The 25912-nt window shown below is 35.3% G+C and overlaps 1 protein-coding gene across 1 annotated transcript in view; it reads right to left on the minus strand.

Moving 5' to 3' along the window:
- CATSPERE (catsper channel auxiliary subunit epsilon) overlaps positions 1–25912 on the minus strand; it is a gene marked incomplete at both ends in the record, with an annotated part of 263608 nt that overhangs the window by 150789 nt on the left and 86907 nt on the right. Inside the window, one exon of the mRNA XM_079696474.1 lies at positions 1417–1909. Within this exon, the coding sequence (XP_079552600.1) occupies positions 1417–1909 (493 nt within the window). The remainder of the gene's footprint in view (positions 1–1416; positions 1910–25912) is intronic.

A 25912-nucleotide genomic window follows, 5' to 3' on the forward strand; every position in this document is an offset into this window, starting at 1 on the left:
GTTCATTGCAGCTCTATTCACAATAGCCCGGAGCTGGAAACAACCTAAATGTCCATCATCGGATGAATGGATAAAGAAGATGTGGCACATACATACAATGGAATATTACTCAGCCATAAAAAGAAACGAAACTGAGCTATTTGTAATGAGGTGGATAGACCTAGAGTCTGTCATACAGAGTGAAGTAAGTCAGAAAGAGAAAGACAAATACCGTATGCTAACACATATATATGGAATTAAAAAAAATGTCATGAAGAACCTAGGGGTAAAACGGGAATAAAGACACAGACCTACTTGAGAATGGACTTGAGGATATGGGGAGGGGGAAGTGTAAGCTGTGACAAAGCGAAAGAGAGGCATGGACATGTATACACTACCAAACGTGTGGTAGATAGATAGTGGGAAGCAGCCGCAGAGCACGGGGAGATCAGCTCGGTGCTTTGTGACTGCCTGGAGGGTTGGGATGGGGAGGGTGGGAGGGAGGGAGATGCATGAGGGAAGGGATGTGGGAACGGATGTATATGTATGACTGATTCACTTTGTTATAAAGCAGAAACTAATAAAAACTTTAAAAAAAAAAGAAATAGAATATAATCAGAACTCCCAAATATCACACATGCTTCCTCCCAATCACTACATCTTTTCTTTCCAGGATAACCATTATCCTAAATTTTATGGTAATGATTTCCTTGCTTTTAGTTTTACTCATTGCCTTGTCATTTGATAGATTCTTTTTTTCTCATGCTTTCCATTTTCTTTTCCATTTATTTAAATCTATTAAAAATATTTTAGATTAATTTTATTCTCTGTTGTTGGTGGTACACCTTTGTAAAGAGGTCTCTGAGAAGCTAGGTCAGAAAGATAGAGTTGTTTACAAGCATAAATAACTCTACTGGGACTTCCCTGGTGGTCCAGTGGTAAAGAATCTGACTTACAATGCAGGGCAGTGGGTTTGATCCCTGGTCAGGGAACTAAGATCCCACATGCCATGGGGCAACTAAGCCCATGTGCCACAACTACTGAGCTCATATGCCTCAACTAGAGAGCCTGTGTGCCATGAGCTACAGAGCCCACATGCTCTGGAAACCATGCACCACAACTACAGAGCCCACATGCCCTGGAGCCTACCCTCCACAACTAGAGAAGAGAAAACCTGCACGCCACAACTAGAGAGACACTCATGTGCCACAACGAAAGATCTTGCATGCCTCAACAAAGATCCCGTGTGCTGCAACTAAGGCCCGATGCAGCCAAAAATAAATAAAATAAATAAAATAAATAAAAAATAAATCTTAAAAAAATAATTCTACAAAGAGCTGCATAGTATAGTCTCTGATATATCACTGTATTATACAGTACGGTAAATATATCTAAATGTGCAGGTATAATATACATATATGTAATCTTTTTACTAACCTTCAATAAATAGTTGATCCAACACCATTTTCTTGATGTAATGCCAATAATTCCGCCATCAGGGAGATTTACATTGCTTCCCAGTCCTTTAAATGCATTATAATTTTTTAAGTAAAGAATACCATTTATTAAAAAAAATATTCCATCCTGTGATAGGGTCACATCAGACACACTGTGTCTTTCATCATCAGTCAGAATGTTTGGAGGCACTCTGATTCTGGTCCAAGTACGGAATGAATCATTTGTCTGAAAGGTCTCCATATCAGCTACCACAACAACGAATGAAGGAACACAAGCAGGCCAGTCTGCCATTAACTGACTACCCTGTGGTGAAGAGATTGGTAAAAACCCAGGAGTCTCAGGTATTGTTAACAAAGAAAAAGTCAGCAGGAAAAAAATATCTGCAATAAAGCAATCTTGAAAAGCCACTTGATTTCCTCTAATCTCCTTTAGCACATCATCTTCTGTCATCGGTATCGAGATATGCCAGGTCCTAAGAAGAGAAAAATAGAAAATATAAGAATAAAATGCACCCCCTCCTTCTCATCCATCTTGCATGGTGCTGATGTTTATCATCTTTTATAAAAATTTTTATTTTTATCAACGTAAGTCTGGGTAAAACAAAACAAATAGTACTAAAACATTACCACTGCCCCATTTCTCCTCATTCCTCACTTTAGTTCCCAAAGAAAAAGTTTTGACTGTTACAGTTCTTTGTCCTGGAATGTGTCTCCATATTCCGAAACAAATTTTTTTTTTTTTTTGCTGTACGCAGGCCTCTCACTGTTGTGGCCTCTCCCGTTGCGGAGCACAGGCTCCGGAGACACAGGCTCAGCGGCCATGGCTCACGGGCCTAGCCGCTGTGTGACATGTGGGATCTTCCCGGACTGGGGCACGAACCCGTGTCCCCTGCATCGGCAGGCGGACTCTCAACCACTGTGCCACCAGGGAAGCCCTCAAACAAATGTTCTTATACTGTTCTCTTAGTATATAATTTTATACATTATTGGCTTCTTATATGACAAATGAAAATGTATCTGTCTCATAATACCTACCCAAACATCTCCTCTTCTCTCAAGTTAATATCACAGTGTTTAGCTAAATGTATAGTATTTACTTTGTTATTAATATGTTTACTACTGAGAAATGTTTAATTATGTTTTCTTATATTTATGTTTATTGACAATATTTCTCCTAAAGTTAATAATTATTTCATTTAAAAATGTGTTTAGTTTTCTAAGTTTTCCAGTAGGTAATTAAAATGGTGCTCCATAATATTTTCCATGTGGTAAGTGCAGAGGTAATCTAGTACTTGTTTCCTGGAGTTTCCCTTTATTACTCTCTGAGTTGAAGCCACCATTTACTGGATCCAATCGTTTGATCTTTCTTGTTTTGTTAAAACACATTTTTCAGTTCCTCTCTGTTAAAGGGTATGAGAACATAATGTTTTTGAGACCCTGAATCCCCCAAATATATTTATTTTACATACCTGCTAGATAGTTTGGCTAGGTAGAGACTTCAGAACTTTGAGGGCGTTTTCACCAGCCTCATGTATTTAGCTTTAGTAATGGGGAAGTCAGATGACACATGGACTCTTGTGATTCAAATGAGTTGCCTTTCTATACGTTTTTAAGATTGTCCCTTTTTTCTTTGTATTCTAAAATTTGACAGAGCTGGGTCTATCTTTTGAAGTAGACACAGAGGAATTTGTGAAAACAAGCACTCTGACATGTATCTTAAAACTTATGAAAAGTTCTAAGGAGAGTTTCTCAGCAGGGCAATCCAGGAGACATCAGGCTAGAGGATGTTCAGTAAATGCTTCTTGAGTTTCCTATTTCCTCAAAGAATATACACTTGGTTGTGGTGATGGCGTTCTTACCACTCAGAATGAGGTCCTTCCGGGGAAGGGAGCCCCATGCTGGGCCAGTTGTAGGAATATCATCAAACCTCTATGCCCTAAATCATGGCACCATTAAACTTGGTGCAATTACTTCTTTGGGCAAACCACACCACTGACTCTAACATTGGTTTCAAGCACATTTTTAAAAAATCACCAGTATCATTTTGTTATTGTCCACTGGCTACATAATAATCTCATATACACAGCCACAGTACAATTATGTATTGGTGACTATTTTGTTTGAATGGATAATTGGTTATCTATAAGGCCCAGGAAGGATCCAGCACTCAAGACCTGGCCACGGCATACTGAGCTTTTCAGTTTCCCATGTCTATCATTTTGTTTTCAAACCTTTGATTTTTAAAAAAAAATTATGACTACGTTTATACACTTTTCAATTTTTTTCTTACTTGTTTCTCACTTTATAGAATCTTAATCTACTTTTATGTGTATAATATCTTCTCTTATTTCTGTGAAGACACTATTTATATTTTTTGTGAACTTTTCTTTTGCTGCCTGCTGTGTGCTATTTCCCCTGAAGTCAGCTGTTCTGTTTATTGATTTAGGTCTCTTACATTCATGTTGGAGGCTTTCTGTAACTGGTCGCCCTTGGCTGTCCATTAGTATTTACAAGAGTAGCAGTAACAAGTGGTGAGACAGCTTTGAGGAATACCCCTTACTCCCACTGTGCCCCACTCTGCTTCTCTCCTCCTGATTCTAAATTTAAGTTAAGTATTTCTGACCAGTTAATCCAAGGAAGAATCCTCTAGCCTGCCAGGAGGATATATGCTAGGTTTCCATATTCAGGGAGCATGACTGCAGGCACCCTGGGGATTTCCAATTACTTCAGAATTCCCTTCTGCAAGCTCTTAATTAACAGAATTACTGTGCTCTACTAAGTCAGTTACCAGTTCTCTCTGTGCTTTCTATCTTCTGTGCTTGCTTCCTTTCCCATTGTTTGTTTTCATAGGCTTGCAACTTTAAAAACGTTTCTCCTTGTTATTTTAGCAAGATTATGGAAGAGAATAGAGATATATAAATATATTTAATCTGCCATGTTTTAACTTATCTGCTCTAAACTGAATTTCATTAAGTCATGTTCTGCTTAGAAACTTCAGTGGCCCCTAAATTATATCCAGCAAAAATTCAAATTATTCCAATACTTTTCATGGAAGCTTCATTTTTTTCCTATTCAATTTCACTTGCCATATTCTATTTCAGGTGTGTTCTTTTTTTAATAAACTAATCTTAATTTTTAAAATTAATTAACTTATTTTTGGCTGTGTTGGGTCTTCGTTCCTGTGCGTGGGCTTTCTCTAGCTGCGGCGAGCGGGGGCTACCCTTCCTTGTGGTGCACGGGCTCCTCATTGCCGTGGCTTCTCTTTTTGCAGAGCACAGGCTCTAGGTGCATGGGCTTCAGTAGTTGTGGTGCATGGGCTCAGTAGTTGTGGTGCATGGGCTTAGTTGCTCTGCAGCAGGTGGGATCTTCCTGGACCAGGGCTTGAACCCATGTCCCCTGCATTGGCAGGCAGATTCTTAACCACTGTGCCACCAGGGAAGTGCCAGGTGTGTTCTTTTTTTTTTGCCTTCCAAACTGTTTGTACCCCTCCCTTCTCTTAGAGCACCCAGTCTCTTTTCTCCATCTCTATATTCTACTGGTCCTTCAAGTCCTGCTCAAGAATTATTTCTTCTAATTTGCTTTCTTGTTTTACCACAAAATATATCTTTTATAAGGACAATATTTTCTAAACCCAAATTCATCAATCGAATTATGTAGATTTTTTAAATGGCATCCAAGGCAACATTCTTTAAATGGATATCTGACATTCTGTACATATGCATATTTTATTTCTATTTCTTTAAAAATATCATTTATTTACTAATATTTAAAACAAAATTATAAATCATGTTATACAAGAGTATATGATACAAAACACACACCTTAAAGAATAATATCAAGATGAACACCTGTGTAATAATCACCCATATCAAGAATCAGAACATTGCCAGTAACTTGGAAATTTCCTGTATGTCTCTTCTTTCCCCCTCTTCCACCCACTCACATATAGCCACTGGCCTGATTTTTTAAAATACTGAGATATAATTGACATATAACATTTTATTAGCTTTAGGTGTACAGTATAATGATCTGACATTTTTATATATTGCAAAATGATCACCACAGTAAGTCTAGTTAATGTCCATCACCATACATAGCTACAAAATTTTTTTGTGTGATAAGAACTCTTAAGATCTACTCTCTTATTAACTTTCAAATATATAATATAATATTATTAAAAGAAAATATAAATATAAAAATCCACTAGTATAGCTGGATACTTTAAAACTTCTCTATCAGTAGTTAATAGATCCAGCAAGCAGAAAATCAGTAAGGACATAGTTAAACTGAAGAGCACCATCAATCAACTGGATCTAATTGACATTTAAAGAATACTTCATCCTAAAACAGCAGAATACACATTCTTCTCAAGCTTATACGGAGTATTCACCAAGATGCACCATATTCTGGGCCACAAAACACTCCTTAAAAAATTAGAAATCATCAAATATGCTCTCATATCACAATGTACTTAAGCTAGAAGTCAATAACAGAAAGATACCTGAAATTTCCCTAAATATCTGGAGATTAAACAACACACTTCTAAGTAATATATGGATCAAGGAAGAAATCTCAAGTGAGATTTTAAAATATTTGGAAATAAATGAAAATACAACTTATCATATTTGGGAGATGACCTGAAAGCAGTGTGTAGAGGGAAACTTACAACATGGAATGCATACACTAGAAAAAAAGAAAGAACTAAATATCAATAATCTAAGCTTCCACCTTGAGAAACTAGAGATAGAAAGGCAATATAAACCTACAGCAATCAGAAGAAAAATAATAATAAAAGTTAGCACAGAAATCAGCAAATTGAAATCAGAAAAGCAGTAGAGAGAATCAATGAAACCAAAAGCTGGTTCTTTGAAAAGATCAATAAAATCAAACTTCTAGCTGAGCTAAGAAAGAAAGACAAAGCACACAAATTACTAATATCAGAAATTAAAATGGGCCATCACTACTGATCTCCTAGACATTAAAGAGTAATAAAGGAATACTCCTTATTAAAAGGACAATTCTATGCCCACAAATTTGATAACTCAGATGAAATGGACCAATTGAAAGATACAATGTACGAAAAATCACACAAAGAAAAATAATGTGAATAGGGATATATGCATTAAATAAAATAAATAAATAACAAATTACCTTCCAAAACAAAAAGCACCAGGCCCAGATGGGTTCACTGGTGAATTCTAACATTTAAGGAATATAGGATGTCAATACTCTATAATCTCTTCCAGAAAATAGAAGCAGAGGCAATAATTCCCAACTTATTCTATGAGATCAGCATTACTCTAACACCAAAACCAGATAAAGACATTACAGATAAAGCTACAGACATTTAAATCCAATAATGTGTAAAAAGAATTATTTACCATGACCAAATGGGATTTATTCCAGTTATGCAAGTCTGGTTCGACATTAAAAATCATTTAATATAATCCATCACATAAACAGGCTAATGAAGAAAAAGCATATAATCATATCAGTAGATGCAGTAAAAGCATTTGACAACATCCAACACCCACTCATGATAAAAACTCTCAGCAAACTAGCAACAGAGGGGGAGCTTCGTTGACTTGATAAAGGAGCATCTACAAAAACATACAAAAAACTTAATGGTGAGAAATTAGATGCTTTCCTCCTAAGAACAGGAACAAGGCAAAGATTTCTATTCAACACCATACTGGAAGTTCTAGCTAACACAATAAGACAAGAAAATGAAATAAAAGTTTTACAAGATTGGGAAGGAAGTAACAAAATGTTCTTTGTTTACAGATAGCATGATTATCTATGTAGAGAATCCCAAAGAACAGACAAAAAAATTCCTGGAACTAATAAGCAATTATATCAAGGTTTCAGGATACAAGGTCAATTCCCATGCTTTAAAAAACTAGTTTACCACATATATATATTAATAAACTACATATTATTTAATTTTTCAACTTTTTGCATTTTATATAAGTGGAATCATACTGTACTTTTCTTCCATGACTTGCTTTTTTCATTCAATATTATGTTTGTGAAATACATTCATGTTGATTTGTGTTGCTGTGCTTGATTTCTTTTTCACAGCTGTATAATGTATATACTCTATAGCATAATTATACTAGATAATGCTTATCCATTTCTCTATGAATGGAAATTAGTGTTTCAATTTTTTTCCTATTAGAAACAATGCTGCTGCAAATATACTTTCACACATCTCTTGATGCACCTGTGCATGGGTTTCTCTAAGGTATATACTGGTGTTGAATTGCTGAACCATTTGATATATGAATCTTCAACTTTGGCTAACAGTGTAAAAGTATCTTTCAAATTGTTTATGCCAATTTATACTTCTACTAGCAATGTATGTAAGTGTTCCCATTGATGCACATTTCCATGGTGTGAAGGTTTGTGTGTGCCCAGAATTCGTATATTGAAATCCTAATGCCCAACGCGATGGTAATAACAAGTGGAGCCTTAGAGAGGTGCTTAAGTCATGAGGGTAGAACTCTCATAAGTGGGATTAATGCCCTTGTAAAAGAGGCCCAAGAGAGCTCCCCAGCCTGTTCCACCAGGTGAGGATACAATGAAAATTCTGACACCCAGAAGAGGGCCTTCAACCAACCACACTGGCACCCTGATCTCAGACTTCCAGCCTCCAGAACTGTGAAAAATAAACTGCTGTTTATAAGTCACCCAGTTAATGATATTTTGTTATAGCAGCCTGAATGCTGAAACATATTTTCACCAACAGTCTGAAATGTTAACATATTTATCAATCTGGTGTGTGTAAAATAGACCTTTCTGGGCTATTAATATTTTTCTCTAATTGTTAATAAAGTCAAACATCATTTCATGTACCTATTAATGAGTTGTTTGTCAAATCTTTGCTTTTATAATTTGAGGTACTTTTATTGATTATAGAAATTTTTCCCTATCCTGAGGCAATAAAGATATTTTCCTATCTCTTTTTAAAAGTTTTTCAGGGGCTTCCCTGGTGGCACAGTGGTGGAGAGTCCACCTGCTGATGCAGGGGACACGGGTTCATGCCCCGGTCCGGGAAGATTCCACATGCCGCAGAGCGGCTGGGCCCGTGAGCCATGGCCGCTAAGCCTGCGCGTCCGGAGCCTGTGCTCCGCAACGGGAGAGGCCACAACAGTGAGAGGCCCGCGTACCACAAAAACAAAACAAAAATAAACAAAAAGTTTTTTCAGTTTAGCCTTCCACATGTATGTCTTCTGAGGTTATTTTACTATTATTACCATCATCATTATTATTAATCTCAGATTATTTTAATGTATGATATGAGGTAAGTAATTATGATATGAGGTAAGAATAAAGTAAAGCTTCATTCTGTCCCTATTAAGATGATCAGGCAGTTTTCTCTTTTAATCTATTAATGTAGTAAATTACATTAAAACTTAAAATATTATACTACTAACCTTGCACTTCTGGTATAAACCAACTTGATTATATGTCATATCTCTTTTCATATATTGGTGGATTTATTTTACTAATATTTTATTCAGAGTTTTGTATCTAACTTCATGAATGAGATAAGCCTATAATTTTTCTTTCTCATACAGACCTTGCCTGAATTGGCATATGATAATTTGCTAACTTCATTTTGCAATTTAGGATTGGAATGATCTGTGCTAGTGCTCTCTTCCCCTCCCTAAAGATTGTTAAATACTGATTAAGTTTCTTTGCTCAACTTCTATATTTCCTTTTGAGTCACCTTTAAAAAACTGTATTTTTCTAGAATGTTTTATCTTTAAGTTTTCAAATATATTGGTCTATAACTGTTTATGTATCTGCTACATCTCTAAAGTATGTTTATTTTTAAAAACCTAGATTAGTCTTTCCACATTTTTTCACATTACTTGTTCATGTAAAACCTTTTATCTCAACTCAATGCCACCTCTAAGATGTTATCTAAATGGATCTCTCTGTATTATCACCTAGTGTATTTCTTTCATAGTTCTTCATACAACATATTATATTGTTTACATATTGTTAATTATCCATTTCCCATCTTAGAATTTGAATTAGAATAAGTTGAATTCCCAATTAAAATTTGAATACAGAAGGTAGGGACCTTGACCATACCCCTAGTTTCTAACAGTAGCTTGATTAGTAGATGTACAACAAACATGTGTTGAAACAATTGTGGAAACCAATTGACATACATGTGCCAAAAAATTAAGTTAAATCTATACTTATTCTGTATCTAGTTACCATAAAGTTGAATTTCTTTTTTTATTAGCTAGACATATAACATTTTATTTTATTAAAGTACAGTTGACATACAATATTATGTTCATTTCAGGTGTACAACATAGTGATCTGACAATCAAATAAATAACAAAATGATCACCATGATAAATCTAGTAACTATCTGTTACCAAAATAATTACGGTATGATTGACTATATTACTTATACTGTATATTACATCCCTGTGACTTATTTTATAACTACAGGTTTGTACCTCTTAATTCCCTTCCCTTATTTCTCTTTCTAATAATTTTGCTACTAGTGTATAGAAATGCAACAGCTTTTTATATGCTAATTTTGTTTCCTGCATCTTTACTGAATTTATTTTTTAGTTCTAATAGTATTTTGGTGGGATCTATAGTATTTTTAATATATATAATACCATGTCATCTGCAAACAGTTTTACTTTTTCCTTTCCAATATGGATTCATTTTATTTATTTTTAATGTCTGATTGCTGTGGATAAGACTTTTAATACCATGTTGATGAAAGTGGAGAGAGTGGGCATCCTTGTGCTGTTTCTGATCTTAGGGAAATGCTTTCAGCATTTCACCGAGTATGATATTAGCTGTGGGTTTGTCATATGTGGCCTTTATTATGTTCAGGTACGTTTCTTTTATACCCACTTTGTTCAGAGTCTTTATCATAAATGGAATTTGTGAAAAGTTCTCTTCTGCATCTATTGAGATGATCACATGATTTGTATCCTTCATTTCACTAACATGGTATATCTCATTGATTGATTTGTGGATCTTGAATCACCCTTGTTTTCCCAGGATAAATCTCACTTGATTATGGTGTATGATCCTTTTAATGAATTATTGAATTTGGTTTGCTAATATTTTGTTGAGTAATTTTGCATCTGTGTTCACTAGTGATATTGACTTGTAATTTTCTTGTTTGTAATGTCTGTTTGGTTTTAGTATCAAGGTGATGCTGGCCTCATTGAATTAGTTCCTGCTCAATTTTTTTGAATAGTTTGAGAAGAATATTTATTAAGTCTTCATTAAATTTTCTGTAGAATTCACCTGTAAAGCTGTCTAGTCCTGGACTTTTGTTTGTTAGAATTTTTTGATTACTGATTCAATTTCATTACTAGTGATTGGTCTATGCAGATTTTCTATTTCTGATTCAGTCTTAGAAGATTGTATGTTTTTAGGAATTTATCCATTTCTTCCAGGTTGTCCTATTTGTTGGTGTATAATTTTTCATAGTAATTCCTTATAATATTTTGTATCTCTGTGGTGTCAGTTTTAAGTTCTCTTTTATTTCTTAGTTTATTTATCTAGGCCAACTGTCTTTTTTCCTGATGTGTCTGGCTAACGTTTTATCAACTTTGCTTATCTTTTCAAAGGACCAACTCTTCACTTCATTCACCCTTTCTTCCCTCCTTTCTTCCTTTTTTGCCTCTGTTTTATTTGTTTCCACACTCTGGTCATCATTATTTCTTTCCTTCTACTAACTTTGGGCTTTGTGTGTTCTTCTTTTTCTAGTTCCTTTAGGTGTAAGTTTAGGTTTTTTGTTGGTAATTTTTCTTCTTTCCTGATGTAGACCTGTATTGCTATAAACTTGTCTTTTAGAACTGCCTTTGCTGTGTCCTATAGCTTTATTTTTTTTAAATAAATTTATTTATTTTATTTTTGGCTGTGTTGGGTCTTCGTTGCTGAGCACGGGCTTTCTCTAGTTGTGGCAAGTGGGGGCTACTCTTCATTGCAGTGTGCAGGCTTCTCATTGTGGTGGCTTCTCTTGTGGAGCATGGGCTCTAGGCACACAGGCTTCAGTAGTTGTGGCACGTGGGCTCAGTAGTTGTGGCACACGGGCTTAGTTGCTCCATGGCATGTGGGATCTTCCCAGACAGGGCTCGAACCTGTGTCCCCTGCATTGGTAGGTGGATTCTTAACCACTGTGCCACCAGGGAAGCCCCACCCCATAGAGTTTAGAATATTGTATTTCCACTTTTATTTGTCTCAAGGTATTGGTTTATTTTCTTTGATATCTTCAGTGACCCAATGGTTGTTTAGGCTCCATATGCTTGTGTTTCTTCTAGTTTCTTATTGTAGGTGATTTCTAGTCTCATACCACTGTGACTGGAAAAGAGGCTTGATATGATTTCCATCTTTTTAAATGTATTGAGACTTCTTTTGTGTCATTACATGTAATCTATCCTGGAGAATATTCCACGTGTACTTGAAAGAATGTGTATTCTGATGTTTTTGGGTGGAATGCTTTGGATGCATCTCGTAAGGTAACCTGATTTAATGTGTCATTTTTTTCCACATCTTTATTGGAGTATAAATGCTTTACAATGTTGTGTAAGTTTCTGCTGTATAACAAAGTGAATCAGCTATATGTATACATATACCCCATATCTCCTCCCTCTTGAGCCCCCCTCCCACCCTTCCTATCCCATCCCTCTAGGTCATCACAAAGCCTGGAGTCGATCTCCTTGTGCTATCCAGCAGCTTCCCACTAGCCATCCATTTTACATTTGGTAGTGTATATATGTCAATTCTACTCTCTCACTCCATCCCAGCTTCCCCTTTCCCCTCGTGCCCTCAAGTCCATTCTGTACATCTGCATCTTTATTCCTGCCCTGCCACTAGGTTCATCAGTAGTGCTTTTTAAAATTCCATATATATGCATTAGCATACAGTATTTATTTTTCTCTTTCTGACTTACTTCACTCTGTATGACAGACTCTAGGTCCATTCACCTCACTACAAATAACTCAATTTTGTTCCTTTTTATGGCTGAGTAATATTCCAATGTTTATATGTGCCACATCTTCTTTATCCATTCATCTGTTGAGGGACATTTAGGTTGCTTCTATGTCCTGGTTATTGTAAATAGTGCTTCAGTGAACATTGTGGTACATCTCTTTTTGAATTATGGTTTTCTCAGGGTATATGCCCAGTAGCGGGATTCCTGGGTCATATGGTAGCTCTATCTTTAGTTTTTTAAGGAAAATCCATACTGTTCTCCATAGTGGCTGTATCAATTTACATTCCCACCAACAGCGCAAACGGCTTCCCTTTTTATGTCAGAGTTTCCTTATTGGTTTTCTGTCTAGATAATCCATCCATTAATATAAGCGGTGTTTAAAGAACCCTACTGTTCTTGTATTACTGTGAATTTCTTCTGTTCTGTCTGTTAATATTTGCTTTATGTATTTAGGTGTTCCTATGTTGGGTGCATATATATTTATAAGTGTTATATATTCTTTTTGGATTGATCACTTTATCATTATTTATGTTCTTCTTTGTCTCTTATTACAATCTGTGTTAAAGTTTATTTTGTCTGATATAAATATTGCTACCCGCAGCTATCTTTTTGCTTCCATTTGCATGGAATATGGTATTCCTTGGAGATATTACAGGTTCAGTTCCAGACCATTGTGATAAAGCATATATTGCAATAAAGCAAATCACACGAATTTTTTCATTTCCCAATGCATAGAAATGTTATGTGTACACTTACTATAGTTTATTGAGTGTGCAACACCATTTTCTAAAAGAACAATGTACATATCTTAATTAAAAATACGTTATTGGTAAAAATTACAAACCAACATCTGAGTCTTCAGCTAATTGTAATCATTTTGCAATAGTAACATCACAGATCACTGATCAAAAACCACCATAACATATAATAATATTATATTAAATATAATCAGCTAAATAATAATATAAATAATAATAATTAAAAGTTTGAAATATTGCAGGAATTACTAAAATGTGACCCAGAGACACAAAGTGATCAAATGCTGTTGGAAACAATGGTACTGGTCTTGACAGATGCAGAGTTGCCAAAAGCCTTCAATTTTTAAAAAACACAATATCTGCAAAGTGCAATGAAGTAAAGCACAATAAAACAAAGTATGCCTGTATGGTTTTCCATCCCTTCACTTTCAGTCTGTGTGTGTTTCTTTAGATCTGAAGTGAGTCTTTTGTGGGCAGCATATATATGGATCTTGCTTTTAAATCCGTTCAGTCACTCCATGTCTTTTGATTGGAGCATTTAGTCCATTTCCGTTTAAAGTAATTATTGATAGATATGTATTTATGCCATTTTGTTAATTGTTTTCTGGTTATTTTTGTTGTTCTCTGTTCCTTTCTTCTTCTCTTCTTCTCTTTCCTTGTATTTTAATGACTTTCTTTAGTATAACAGCTGTATTCCTTTCTCTTTATTTTTTGTGGCTCTATTATTGGTTTTTGGTTTGTGGTTACCATGAGGTTCTTTTTATTTAATTAATTAATTTATTTAATATTTTATTTTTGGCTGCATTGGGTCTTCATTTCTGCGCATGGGCTTTCTCTAGTTCCAGCAAGCAGGGGTTACTCTTCATTGCAGTGTGTGGGTTTCTCATTGTGGTGGCTTCTCTCATTGTGGAGCATGGGCTCTAGGTGTGTGGGTTTCAGTAGTTGTGGCTTGGGCTCTAGAGCACAGGCTCAGTAGTTGTGGCACAGGGGCTTAGTTGCTCCATGGCATGTGGGATCTTTCTGGACCAGGGCTCGAACCCATATCCCTTGCATTGGCAGGCAGATTCTTAACCACGGCGCCACCAGGGAAGTCCATACCATGAGGCTCTTATATAACAACCTATGTACATAGCAGTCTATTTTAAGGTGATGCATGCTCTAAAGTCTTTGAGCATGTTCTAAAGGCACTATATTTTACTCCCCCTCTCAAGGTTTTGTTTTTTACACCATCTTTTTGTTTTGTGTATTCCTTAAGTAATTATTGTAGCTATACATGATTTTATTAGTTTTGTCTTTTAACCTTCATACTGGCTTTATAGTTGGTTGATCTATTACCTTTACCATAGTCTTGCCTTTACCAATGATATTTTTTTCTTTCATAATTTTCATATTTCTACTTATGTTTTTTTTCTGTTTAAAGAAGTCCTTTTAACATTTCTTGAAAGGTTAGTTTAGTTGTGATTAACTCCTTTAGCTTTTGCTTGTCTGGAAAACTCTTTAGCTCTCATTCAATTCTGAATGATAATCTTGTCAGATAAGGTATTATTGGTCGTAAGTTTTTTCCTTTCAGTACTTTGAATATGTTGTGCCACTCCCTTCTGGCCTGTAAAGTTTCTGCTGAAAAGTTAGCTAATATTCTTATGGGGATTTCCTTGCATGTAAGTATTTGTTTTTCTCTTGCTGCATTTAAGATTCTCTCTTCATATTTCACTCTTGGCATTTTAATTATAATGTGTCTTGGTGTGGGCCACTTTGAGTTTATCTTGTTTGGGACTGTCATTCCTGGGCTTGGATGCTTGTTCCCTTCACCAGGTTAGGATAATTTTCAGCCATTATTTCTTCAAATAGGTTTTCTGCATTTTTTTCTTTTCTCTCTTTTTCTTCTGAGACCCCTAAAATGCAAAGATAACTACAACTTTTTGCCCCTCTAGTCCCTTAAATTATCCTCATTTTGGGGGTTTCTTTTGTCTTTTTCTGTTTTTTTTTTTCAAATTTTTATTATAATTTATTTATTTTTAAAATTTTTAATTGAAGTATAGTTAATTCACAATATTGTGTGTGTTAGTTTTAGGTGCACAGCACAGTGAACCTGTGCAGCACAAAAGAATCTGAAAAAGAATATATATATATATATATATATATATATATACATACATACATACATATATATATATATATATGTTATTACAAAATATTGAATATAGTTCCTGGTGTTATACAATAGGTCCTTGTAGGTTATGTATTTTATATAATAGTAGTGTGTATATGTTAATCCCAACTTCCTAATTTATCTCCCACTGCCCCCTTCCCCTTTGGTAACCATAAGTTTGTTTTCTAAGTCTGTGAGTCTTTTGTGTGTGTGTGTGTGTGTGTGTGTGTGTGTGTTACACAGGCCTCTCACTGCTGTGGCCTCTCCCGTTGCGGAGCACAGGCTCCAGATGCACAGGCTCAGTGGCCATGGCTCACGGGCCCAGCCGCTCTGCAGCATGTGGGATCCTCCCGGACCGGGGCACGAACCCACGTCCCCTGCATCAGCAGGTGGACTCTCAACAACTGCGCCACCAGGGAAGCCCCTGTGAGTCTATTTTGTAAATAAGTTCATTTGTATATTTTAAAAAAAACCACACGTAAGTGATATCATATTTTTCTTTCTCTGTTGATCTTACTTCAGTTAATATGATAATCTCTAGGTCCATCCATGTTGCTGCAAATGGCATTACTTCATTCTTTTTTAAGGCCAACTAAAATTCCATGGTATATATATGTCACATCTTCTTTATCCATTCATCTGTAGATGAACATATAGGTTGCTTACATGTCTTGGCTATTGTAAATAGTGCTGCTATGAACATTGAGGTACGTGTTCCTTTTCAAATTATAGTTTTCTCCAGATGTATACCCAGCAGTGGGATTGCAGGATCATACTGTAACTCTATTTTTAGATTTTTAAGGAACTTCCGTACTGTTCTCCATAGTGGCTATACCAATTTATATCCCTACCAACAGTGTAGGAGGGTTCCTTTTTCTCCACACCCTCTCCAGCATTTATTATCTGTAGACTTTTTGATGGTGGTCATTCTGACTGGAGTGAAGTGATAACTCATTGTAGTTTTGATGTGCATTTCTCTAATAATTAGCAATGTTGAGCATCTTTTCATGTGTTTGTTGGCCACATGTTTATGTCTTCTTTGCAGAAATGTCTATTTAGATCTTCTGCCCATTTTTTTGATTGGGTTGTTTTTGTTTGCTTGTTTTGCTTTGTTATTGAGTTGTATGAGCTACTTGTATATTTTGGAAATAAATTTCTTTTCAGTTGCATCATTTTCTCCCATTCAGTAGGTTGTCCTTTCATTTTGTTTATGGTTTCCTTTGCTGTGCAAAAGCTTTTAAGTTTCATTAGGTCCCATTTGTTTATTTTTGCTTTTATTTCCATTACTCTGGGAGATGGACCCCCCAAAATATTGCTGTGGTTTATGTCAAAGAGTGTTCTGCCTATGTTTTCCTCAGGAGTTTTATAGTATCCAGTCTTATGTTTAGGCCTTTAATCCATTTTGAGTTTATTTTTGTATATGGTGTTAGAGAATGTTCTAATTTCATTCTTTTACTTGTAGCTGTCCAGTTTTTGCAGCTCCACTTGTTGAAGAGATGGTCTCTTCTCCATTGTATATTCTTGCCTCCTTTGTTGTAGATTAATTGGCCATAGGTGCATGGGTTTATTTCTGGGCTTTCTATAATTTTCCATTGATATATATTTCTGTTTTTGTGCCAGTACAATACTGTTTTGATGATTGTAGCTTTGTAGTATAGTCTGAGGTCAGGGAGCCTGATTCCACCAGCTCCATTTTTCTTTTTCAAGATTGCTTTGGCTTTTTGAGGTCTTTTGTGTTTCCATACAAATTTTAACATTCTTTGTTCTAGTTCTGTAAAAAATGTCATTGGTAATTTGATAGAGTTTGCACTGAATCTATAGATTGCCTTGGGTAGTATAGTCATTTTAACAGTATTGATTCTTCCAATCCAAGGACATGGTATATCTTTCCATTTGTTTGTGTCATCTTTAATTTCTTTCATCAACATCTTATAGTTTTCGGAGTACAGGTCTTTTGCCTCTTTAGGTAGGTTTATTCCTAGGTATTTTATTGTTTTTGATGCGATGGTAAATGGGATTGTTTCCTTAATTTCTCTTTCTGAAATCTGTTGTTAGTGTATATAAGTGCAACAGATTTCTGTGTATTAATTTTGCATCCTGCAACTTTACTGAATTCATTGATGAGCTCTGGTAGTTTTCTGGTCTTTTTGCTGTATTGATTGGGTAATTTCCACTAGCCTGTCTTCCAGATCCATTTTTCTGTTTCATCTAATCTGCTATTGGTTCCCTCTAGTATATTTTTTATTTTGGTTATTGTATTCTTTAGCTTTGATTCCTTTAAAAATGTATTCTATCTCTTTGTTGTAGTTCTCACTATGTTCCTCCATTCCTCTCCTGAGTTTGGTGAGTATTTTTATGACCATTACTTTGAACTCTTTATCTGGATGGTTGCTAATCTGTTTCATTTCTTTCTTTTTTTTTTTTGAGGTTTTGTCTAATTCTTTCATTTGGAACATATTCTTTTGTCTCATTTTGCCTAACTCTTTGTGTTTGTTTCTGTGTGTTAGGTAGATTAGCTACTTTCCCCAGTATTAAAAGAGTGGCTTTATGTAGAAGGTGTCCTGTGTAGTCCAGTATTGTGGTGCCCCCTGGTAGCCACAGCCAGGTGCTCCAGTAGTGTTCCTTGTGTGAGCTGTATGTCCTTCTCCCATGGCAAGACCATGCTTGCCTCAGGCATGCTAGTGTTCAGGGCTGGCCTCTGTGCAGCAGGCTATGAGTTCTGGTTGCAACTCTTGCAAGTGCCCTACTATGCAAGGCTTGCCTCTGAGGCAGGGATCACTTTGAGGGGATGCCAGTGGCAGCTGAGGGTGCCAAATTGGACTGGTAGGGAAAGTGCTTTTGAGGGGCTTTGGTGCTTGTTGGAGGCATCCATTGGAACTGGTGGGGTGGGAAGGCGATTTAGGAGAGGTTCCAGTACCAACTGAGGGTGGCTAACAGGTATGGTGGGGCAGGGGGCCACTTTGGAGGGGCTCTGGTGCTAGTGGATGCTACCCACTGGAACTGGTGTATTGGGAGGCCGATTTGGAAGGGCTGTGCTGCTGGCTGGGTCTGGTGGTAAAGAGGACCATTTGGAAGACTCTAGTGACAGCTAAGGGTGACTGCTGGTTCTGGTGGGGTGGGGGGATCACTTTGGAGTGGCACTGACTGTATCAGGTCCACAGGTGAACCCAGAACAGGGCAATCAGTATTAATAGTTTAAATAGGGAGAGTCAGATATGGTGCCTGCCAGCACTGGGACAGCTAGGTAGAGGGTGAGCCATAAACAAACAACAACAACAAATCTGATGCTCACCAGCTCCTCAGTAACCAGAGAAAGTTCCAACAGATCTCTGCCCCTGAGGCATATGCCCTAAAATTAGTCAATAAATGTCCTTCACATATGACTCAGGTGCTTTTCAGATTGCTGCCCCTGTGCTGGGACTTGGAGGGAGTGAATATTTGCATGCGCCCTTTAACAGCAGATTTTTCATTTCTTACAGCTGTCTGGCTCTCCTAGACATAAAGACCACTGGTTTTCAAAGCCAGATATTATGGGAAATCATCTTCCCAGTGCAGGTCACCCAGGCTGGGGAACCTGATGTGGGGCTGAGCCCTCACTCCTCAGGGTAGGACTTCCAAGGCTCTGATATCCCTCCTGCCATTGGGTTGCAATGCCAGCAGTGTGAGTCCCAATTACACTGTCTTAGCCACTCCTACCCATCTCAATGTTGTTTTTCCTTTTTATCTTTAGTTGTGGAATATCTTTTCTGCTAGTCTTCAGGTTGTTCTCAGAGATAGTCTCTCTATATGTAGTTGTAATTTTGGCATATCCATGGGAGGAGGTATACCCAGGCAGCATCTTACTACTCCACCATCTTGCCCTGACAATATTTGATCATAAAGTTGAATTTCTGAATAGGTTTGCTTCCTAAAAATGGCAAAGAGCTTTTGCGAGATGTTCAAAATTTTATTTAATAGTTCTATGGATATTGGAATATAAACTTGAGACTATACATTTATTAGAATATTGTGGAAACTTGTGTTAGCTCATTATGGTTATTTTAGGAGACTGATTTTTACCCATTGATGTTGGTGATAATTAACTCACTATGTTATTATTAATTTAGCTCTAATTAACCCAACTGGATAAAAATATCTATGCAAATATTCTTAATATAAGCAACATAGCTTAAGAAGGAATTGTTTGAAAATATATTTCTCCATGAAAAACATATTTGTAAGTAGGATAATGTGACTTATAGCAGTATAAAGCTAGGCAAAAACTTAACTTCTTACAGCAGAATAGATTTCCCACCTGATAAGTTTTTAAGTTATTTCAACTTTTGTTTTTTGTTTGCAAAATATTCTCTTTAAAATTTCAGCTTTGCTCAGCTATAATTGACAAATAAAACTTTAAGATATTTAAAGTATACATCACTCGATATGCATACATAATGTGAAAGGATTCCCTCCCACTCAATCTGGTTAATTAACATCCATCATCTCACACATTTATCTTTCTTTCTTTGTTTTTTGGCGAGAACATTTAAGTTCTACTCTCTTAGCAACTTTCAAGTATACAATACAGTGTATCAACTAGAGTCACCATGTTTTTCATTAGAGCCTCAGACTTTATTCATCTTATAACTGAAAATTCATACATTTCTTACCAACTTCTCCCTATTTCCCTCAACCCCCAGCCCTAGCGACCACTGTTTCTCTGAGTTTGACTTTTTTTTTTTTCAGATTCCACATATAACTAATACCATGAAGTATCTCTTGTCTTTGTCTGGCTTATTTCACTTAGCATAATGCCCTCAAAGTCCATCCATGTTGCCAAATGGCAGGATTTTCTTCTTTGTCATGGCTGAATAATATCCCATAATATAGAGATAGTCTATTGTGAACAATGCTGATGTAGACATAGGAATGCAGATATCTCTTCATTATCCTGTTTTTCTTTCCTTTAGAGATATACCCAGAAGTGGGATTGCTTGATCATATGGTACTTCTATTTTTAATTTTTTGAGGAAGTTCCATACTGTTTTCCATAAGGATGTACCAATTTACATTCCCACCAACAGAGCACAAGAGTTCTCTTTTCTCCACATCCTTGCCAACACTTGTTAACTCGTCTTTTTGATGATGACCACTCTAACAGGTATGAAGTGATATTTCATTGTGGTTTTGATTTGCATTTCCCTTGTTATTAGTGATGTCAGGCACCTTTTCAGATACTTGTTGGCCACTTATATGTCTTCTTTGGGAAAATGACTATTTGGTTCCTCTATTTCATATCCAATTTTGGTGTTGTTGTTGCTATTGAGTTGTACGAGTTCTTAACATATTTTAGATATTAACCCCAATCAGATACATGATTTGCAATTAATTTCTCCCCTTCGATAGGTTGCCTTTTTGTTGAATTGGCTTTTGGTGTCAGATCCAAAATATCAGTGCCAAGACTGATGTCAAGGAGCTTACCATTTATGTTTTCTTCTACGAGTTTTATGGTTTCAGTCACACATTTAAGTCTTTAATCTCATTTCAAGTTCATTTTTGTGTATGATGTAGAATAAGTTTCCAGGTTTATTATTTCGCATGTTGCAGTTTCCCAACACCATTTATTGAAGAACTATCCTTTCTCCATTGTATATTTTGGGTCCTTTGTCATCAATTAACTGACCATGTATACATGGGTTTATTTCTGGGCTCTTGATTCTGTCCCATTAACCTATGTGTTTTTATGCACATACCATACTGTTTTGATCACTACATCTTTGTAATACAGTGTAATGTCAGGTAGTGTGATGCTTCCAGCTTTGTTCTTATTTCTCAAGATTCTTTGGTTATTTGAGGTCTTTTGCGGTTCCATACAAACTTTAGAATTGTTTGCTCTATTTCTGTAAAAATTGCCAATGGAACCTTGATAGGGATTGCATTGAATCTGTAGATTACTTTGGATGGTATGGACATTTAAACAATATTAGTTCTCTATATGAGCATGTAATATATTTCCATTTATTTATGTCTTTGATTTTTTTCATCAATGTCTCATAGTTTTCAGTGTACAGATCTTTTACCACTTTGTTTAAATTTAATCCTATGTATTTTATTCTTTTGATGAAATTGTAAATGGGACTGTTTTCTTAGATTCTCTTTCTGATAGTTCATTGTTAGTGTATAGAAATACAACTGAATTTTGTATATAGATTTTGTATCCTGAAATCTACTGAATTTTTAAATTAGTTCTCATAGTTTTTGGAGGAGTCTTTAGGGTTTTGTCTACATAAAATCATGTCATCTATAAATAGAGACAGTTTTACTTCTTCCTTTCCAATTTAGGTGCCTTTTATTCTATTTTTTGCCTAATTGCTCTGGCTAGGACTCACAGTTCTATGTTGAATGTAAGTGGTGAGAGAGGGCCTCCTTGTCTTTTTCCTGACCCTAGAGAAAAAGTTTCCAGCTTTTCGCCATTGATTATAAGGTTTACTGTGAACTCGTCATATATGGCCTTTATTATATTCACCTTTATTATGTATGTTCCCTCTATACTCACTTTCTTGACAGTTTTTGTCATGAATTGATGATAAAATTTGCCAAATGATCTTTCTGTATCTATTGAGATAAACATATGATTTTTATCCTGCATTTTGTTAATCTGGTGTATTACACTGATGATTGATCATGCGTGTTGAACCACCCTTGCATCCCTGAAATGAATCCCACTTGATCATGGTGTATGAACCTTTAAAGGTATAGTTAAATTTGGTTTTCTCGAGAATTTTTACATTTATATTCATCAGGTATTGGCTTAACATTTTCTTTTCTTTTAGTGTTCTTTTCTGGTTTTGGTATCAGGGTAATTTTAGCCTTGAAAAATGAGTTTGGAAGATTTCCCTCCTCTTCTATTTTTTGGAAGAGTTTGAAAAGGATTGGTAGTAAGTCTTCTTTAAATATTTGGTAGAATTCACCACAAAGTATTCTTAAATAAACATACATATACAAATACTTTACATACTCATGCTAGTATTTCTATAGAAAAAATTCTTAGAAGTGGGAATGTTAAGTCATAGGTTACATTTATTTAAAATATACATTCTTCAGCAATCTCCCTCCTTTATTTTTATTTTTAAAATAAAAATATTTTAAACGAGTCTATATTTTTCAACTTACCTGTTTTACCAATTCACACTCCCAATATTTCCCTATGTTCTCCCCAAACCTAATCTCCTTCTCCATCTTCTTCTTCACTTCCTCCTCTCCTCTCCAGAAATCTTCTTCCTTCCCTTCCTCCTCCTGCTCATTCTGTTACATTTTTCTTCTTATTACCCTTCTTCCTTTGGTCATATCACATTTGTTGGGATTATAAATACAATGTGGGAGAACAAGTAAAAATAGGCATGCTTTTATTTTTCATGATGTAATGAGAATAATTCATGTTTTATCAATTAACTTGGTCTCTGATATGTATATTTGTTTTAAGTTAAGCATATTTTATCCTAATTCCAACTTATTAACCATTTATAAAGTCAAAAATGCATGTTAGATTTTATCAAAAACTCTTTTCATACTTATTGTAAACAATTATGTCATTTTTCCCCTTTAATCTGTTACTATAGTAAATTACATTAATTTCCTAATGTTGAAACATCTTTGCATATGTAACCACACTCTAGAAGTTTTAAAGTCATTTTGAAAAATAAAGTGGTGTTGATTTTAATATAGTAACAAGGCATCTATATTAAAAGAAAAATTAACATATTCTTGAGCTCTGTCTGCCCAATTTTTTATATTTGAACTATGCTAGCCTTACATAATGAATTGAAAAGATTTCCATATTCTTAAACATATGTTATATAGTTTGAATAATATAGAGATTGTTATTTTATGACAATAGCCTTAGGAGAATTTGCTCACAAAACCATCTGGGCTTGATGCCTTGAAGAAGGAGATTAATTTTATTACCATTTCAATTTTATATATCTTTAAAAGATAAAAACTTTCTCAAAAACAAGTGACATGACAGTCATCACATAATATTTTAACAGTAGTTCCTGAATATCTAAATATCCAGACAGTATTTAAGTTAAATATCTTTTAATTTATAGGTTCCTCCACCCTCTCTCTCTCTCTCTTTTTTTTTTTTTGTAATTTAGTTTTTGAAGGAATGAGTTTACTGGGTAATATTTTTAAATATAAAACAACAAGGTTGGTCATGTGCATGCCCAAGACTGTGCCTTTTGAGGGATGACCTCAGGGGCTTCATATTGTGGGGGAAATAAACTTCACTAAAATAGTCCAGTCAATCACTAAACAAATAAACAAGGAAACAAAAAATAACAATCCATTAGAGGGACTAAACAGTAGATTTGAAATGTCAGAAGAAAGAACTACTGAACTTGTAGGATGATTGAGATTATGCAATCCAAAGAAGAAAGAGAGGAAAAAAATTAAAGAAAAATGTGTAAAACCTCAGTGAAATGTGTGATATCATTAACTGCATCAACATATATGTAGCTGGAGTGTCAGAAGAAAAGGAGAGAAAAAAAGGAGGAGGGAAAATTTTGAAGAATAGCTGAAAACTTCCCAAATTTGATGAAAATCAATCTATATATTTAAGGAGCTCAACAAACTCCAGGTAGGATCTATACAAAGAGATTCACACACTTAACATATCATAGCAAAAATGTTGAAAGCCAAAGTAAAGGAAAATCTCAAAAGCAGCAGGAGAAAATCAACACATTACAAAGAAGGAACACTCCCTCACCCAACACACACCCCAAATTAAAAGCTGACTTCTTATAAGAAATAATGGAGGGCAGAGGCAGTGGAATCACATATTTAAAGTGTGGAGAGAAAAAAAGTCAACAGAAATTCTATATCCAGCAAAACTTTTTTTCAAAAATGAAGTAGAAAGTAAAACTTTTCCAGATACACAAAAAGAAGAGAACTTGTCATAGAAAATCTGTGTTATAAGAAATACTAAAGGAAGTTCTTCAGGTTGAAAGCAAGACACAGCACACAGTAATTCAAATCCACATTAAAAAAACACACAAAAAAAAAACAATGGTAAAGGTAATTATACAATTATAAAAGAGTATAAATGGGGCTTCCCTGGTGGCACAGTGCTTGAGAATCCACCTGCCAATGCAGGAGACATGGGTTCAAGCCCTGGTCTGGGAAGATCCCACATGCTGCAGAACAACTAAGCCTGTGCACCATAACTACTGAGCCTGCGCTCTAGAGACCACGAGCCACAACTGCTGAGCCCTTGCACCACTATTACTGAAGCCCATGCACCTAGAGCCTATGCTCTGCAATGAGAAGCCACCATGATGAGAAGCCTGCACACCACAACAAAGAGTAGCCCCCACTCGCCGCAACTAGAGAAAGCCATGCGCAGCAATGAAGACCCAACACAGCCCCCCCCAAAAGAGTATAAATGTATGTTTCTCCGTTTTTCTCTTAACTGATTTTAAAAGCAATTTTATAAAGCAACATGTGTTTAATTGTATTGTTGGGCTTATAACATACAAATGTAATATATTTGCTAATAATAACATTATAGAGAGGGATGGGAAGACAGCTATATTGGAGAAAGGAAATGACAACAGATTATAACTCAAATCCATAGGAACAAATGAAGAGAACCAGATATGGTAAATAAGGAAGTTAATACAAGTGCTATACATGTATACTCGCTCTCCTTTCTTCCCTCAGCTTCTTTAAAAGGTATAAAATTACTCAAGCTAATAGTTATAACAATGTGTCATTGGGTTTCTAGCATATATAGATATAATAATATGCATAACAATAGTAGCAAACAAGGCCAGTTGGGGGAGGAAATAGGAATGCTTTCCTATATCTCACTGGAATTAAGTTAGCATAAATCTGAATTAGATTCTGATAATATATATATATATATATATATATATATATATATATATATATATATATGGCCTGCCCTAGATGAAAAACTACGAAAATATTTCAAACAATATAGTGAAAAAAATTAATGTAATTAAATTGTTACACACTGAAAATACTCAATACTAAAGAAAACTGTAAAGGAGGAATACATGAAAAAGAAAGACATAAGAAATATATTAAACTAAAAGAAAATGACAGACATAAATCCAACTATGTCAGTAATAACCTTAAATGTGAGGGGACTAAGCAGATCAATGAAATGGCAGAGACTAGGTAACAAAAGAAGATCCAACTATATGCTGCCTATAGGAGATGCATTTTAGATTCTAAAATACAAATAGGTTGGGAAAAAAAGGATGGGAAAAATATATCATGCAAAGGAGTGGATATACTAATATCAGACAAAATAGATTTTAAAACAAAATTAAAAGTTCCAAAAATAAAGAGGGACATTTTATAATGTTGAATGGTCTGTCCATCAGGGAAGTATAACGATTATAAATGTATTCATCTGACAACAGAGACATAAAATACATGATGCAAAACCTGACAGAAAAAAGGGAGAAAGAAATAATTCAACAATAATAGTTGTAGACTTTGATATACCACTTTCAATAATGGGTAAAACAACAAGCAGAAGATCAACAAGGAAACAGAAGACCTGAACAAC

This window comes from Hyperoodon ampullatus (assembly GCF_949752795.1).
Source record: "Hyperoodon ampullatus genome assembly, chromosome: 2".
Lineage (NCBI taxonomy): Eukaryota > Metazoa > Chordata > Mammalia > Artiodactyla > Ziphiidae > Hyperoodon > Hyperoodon ampullatus.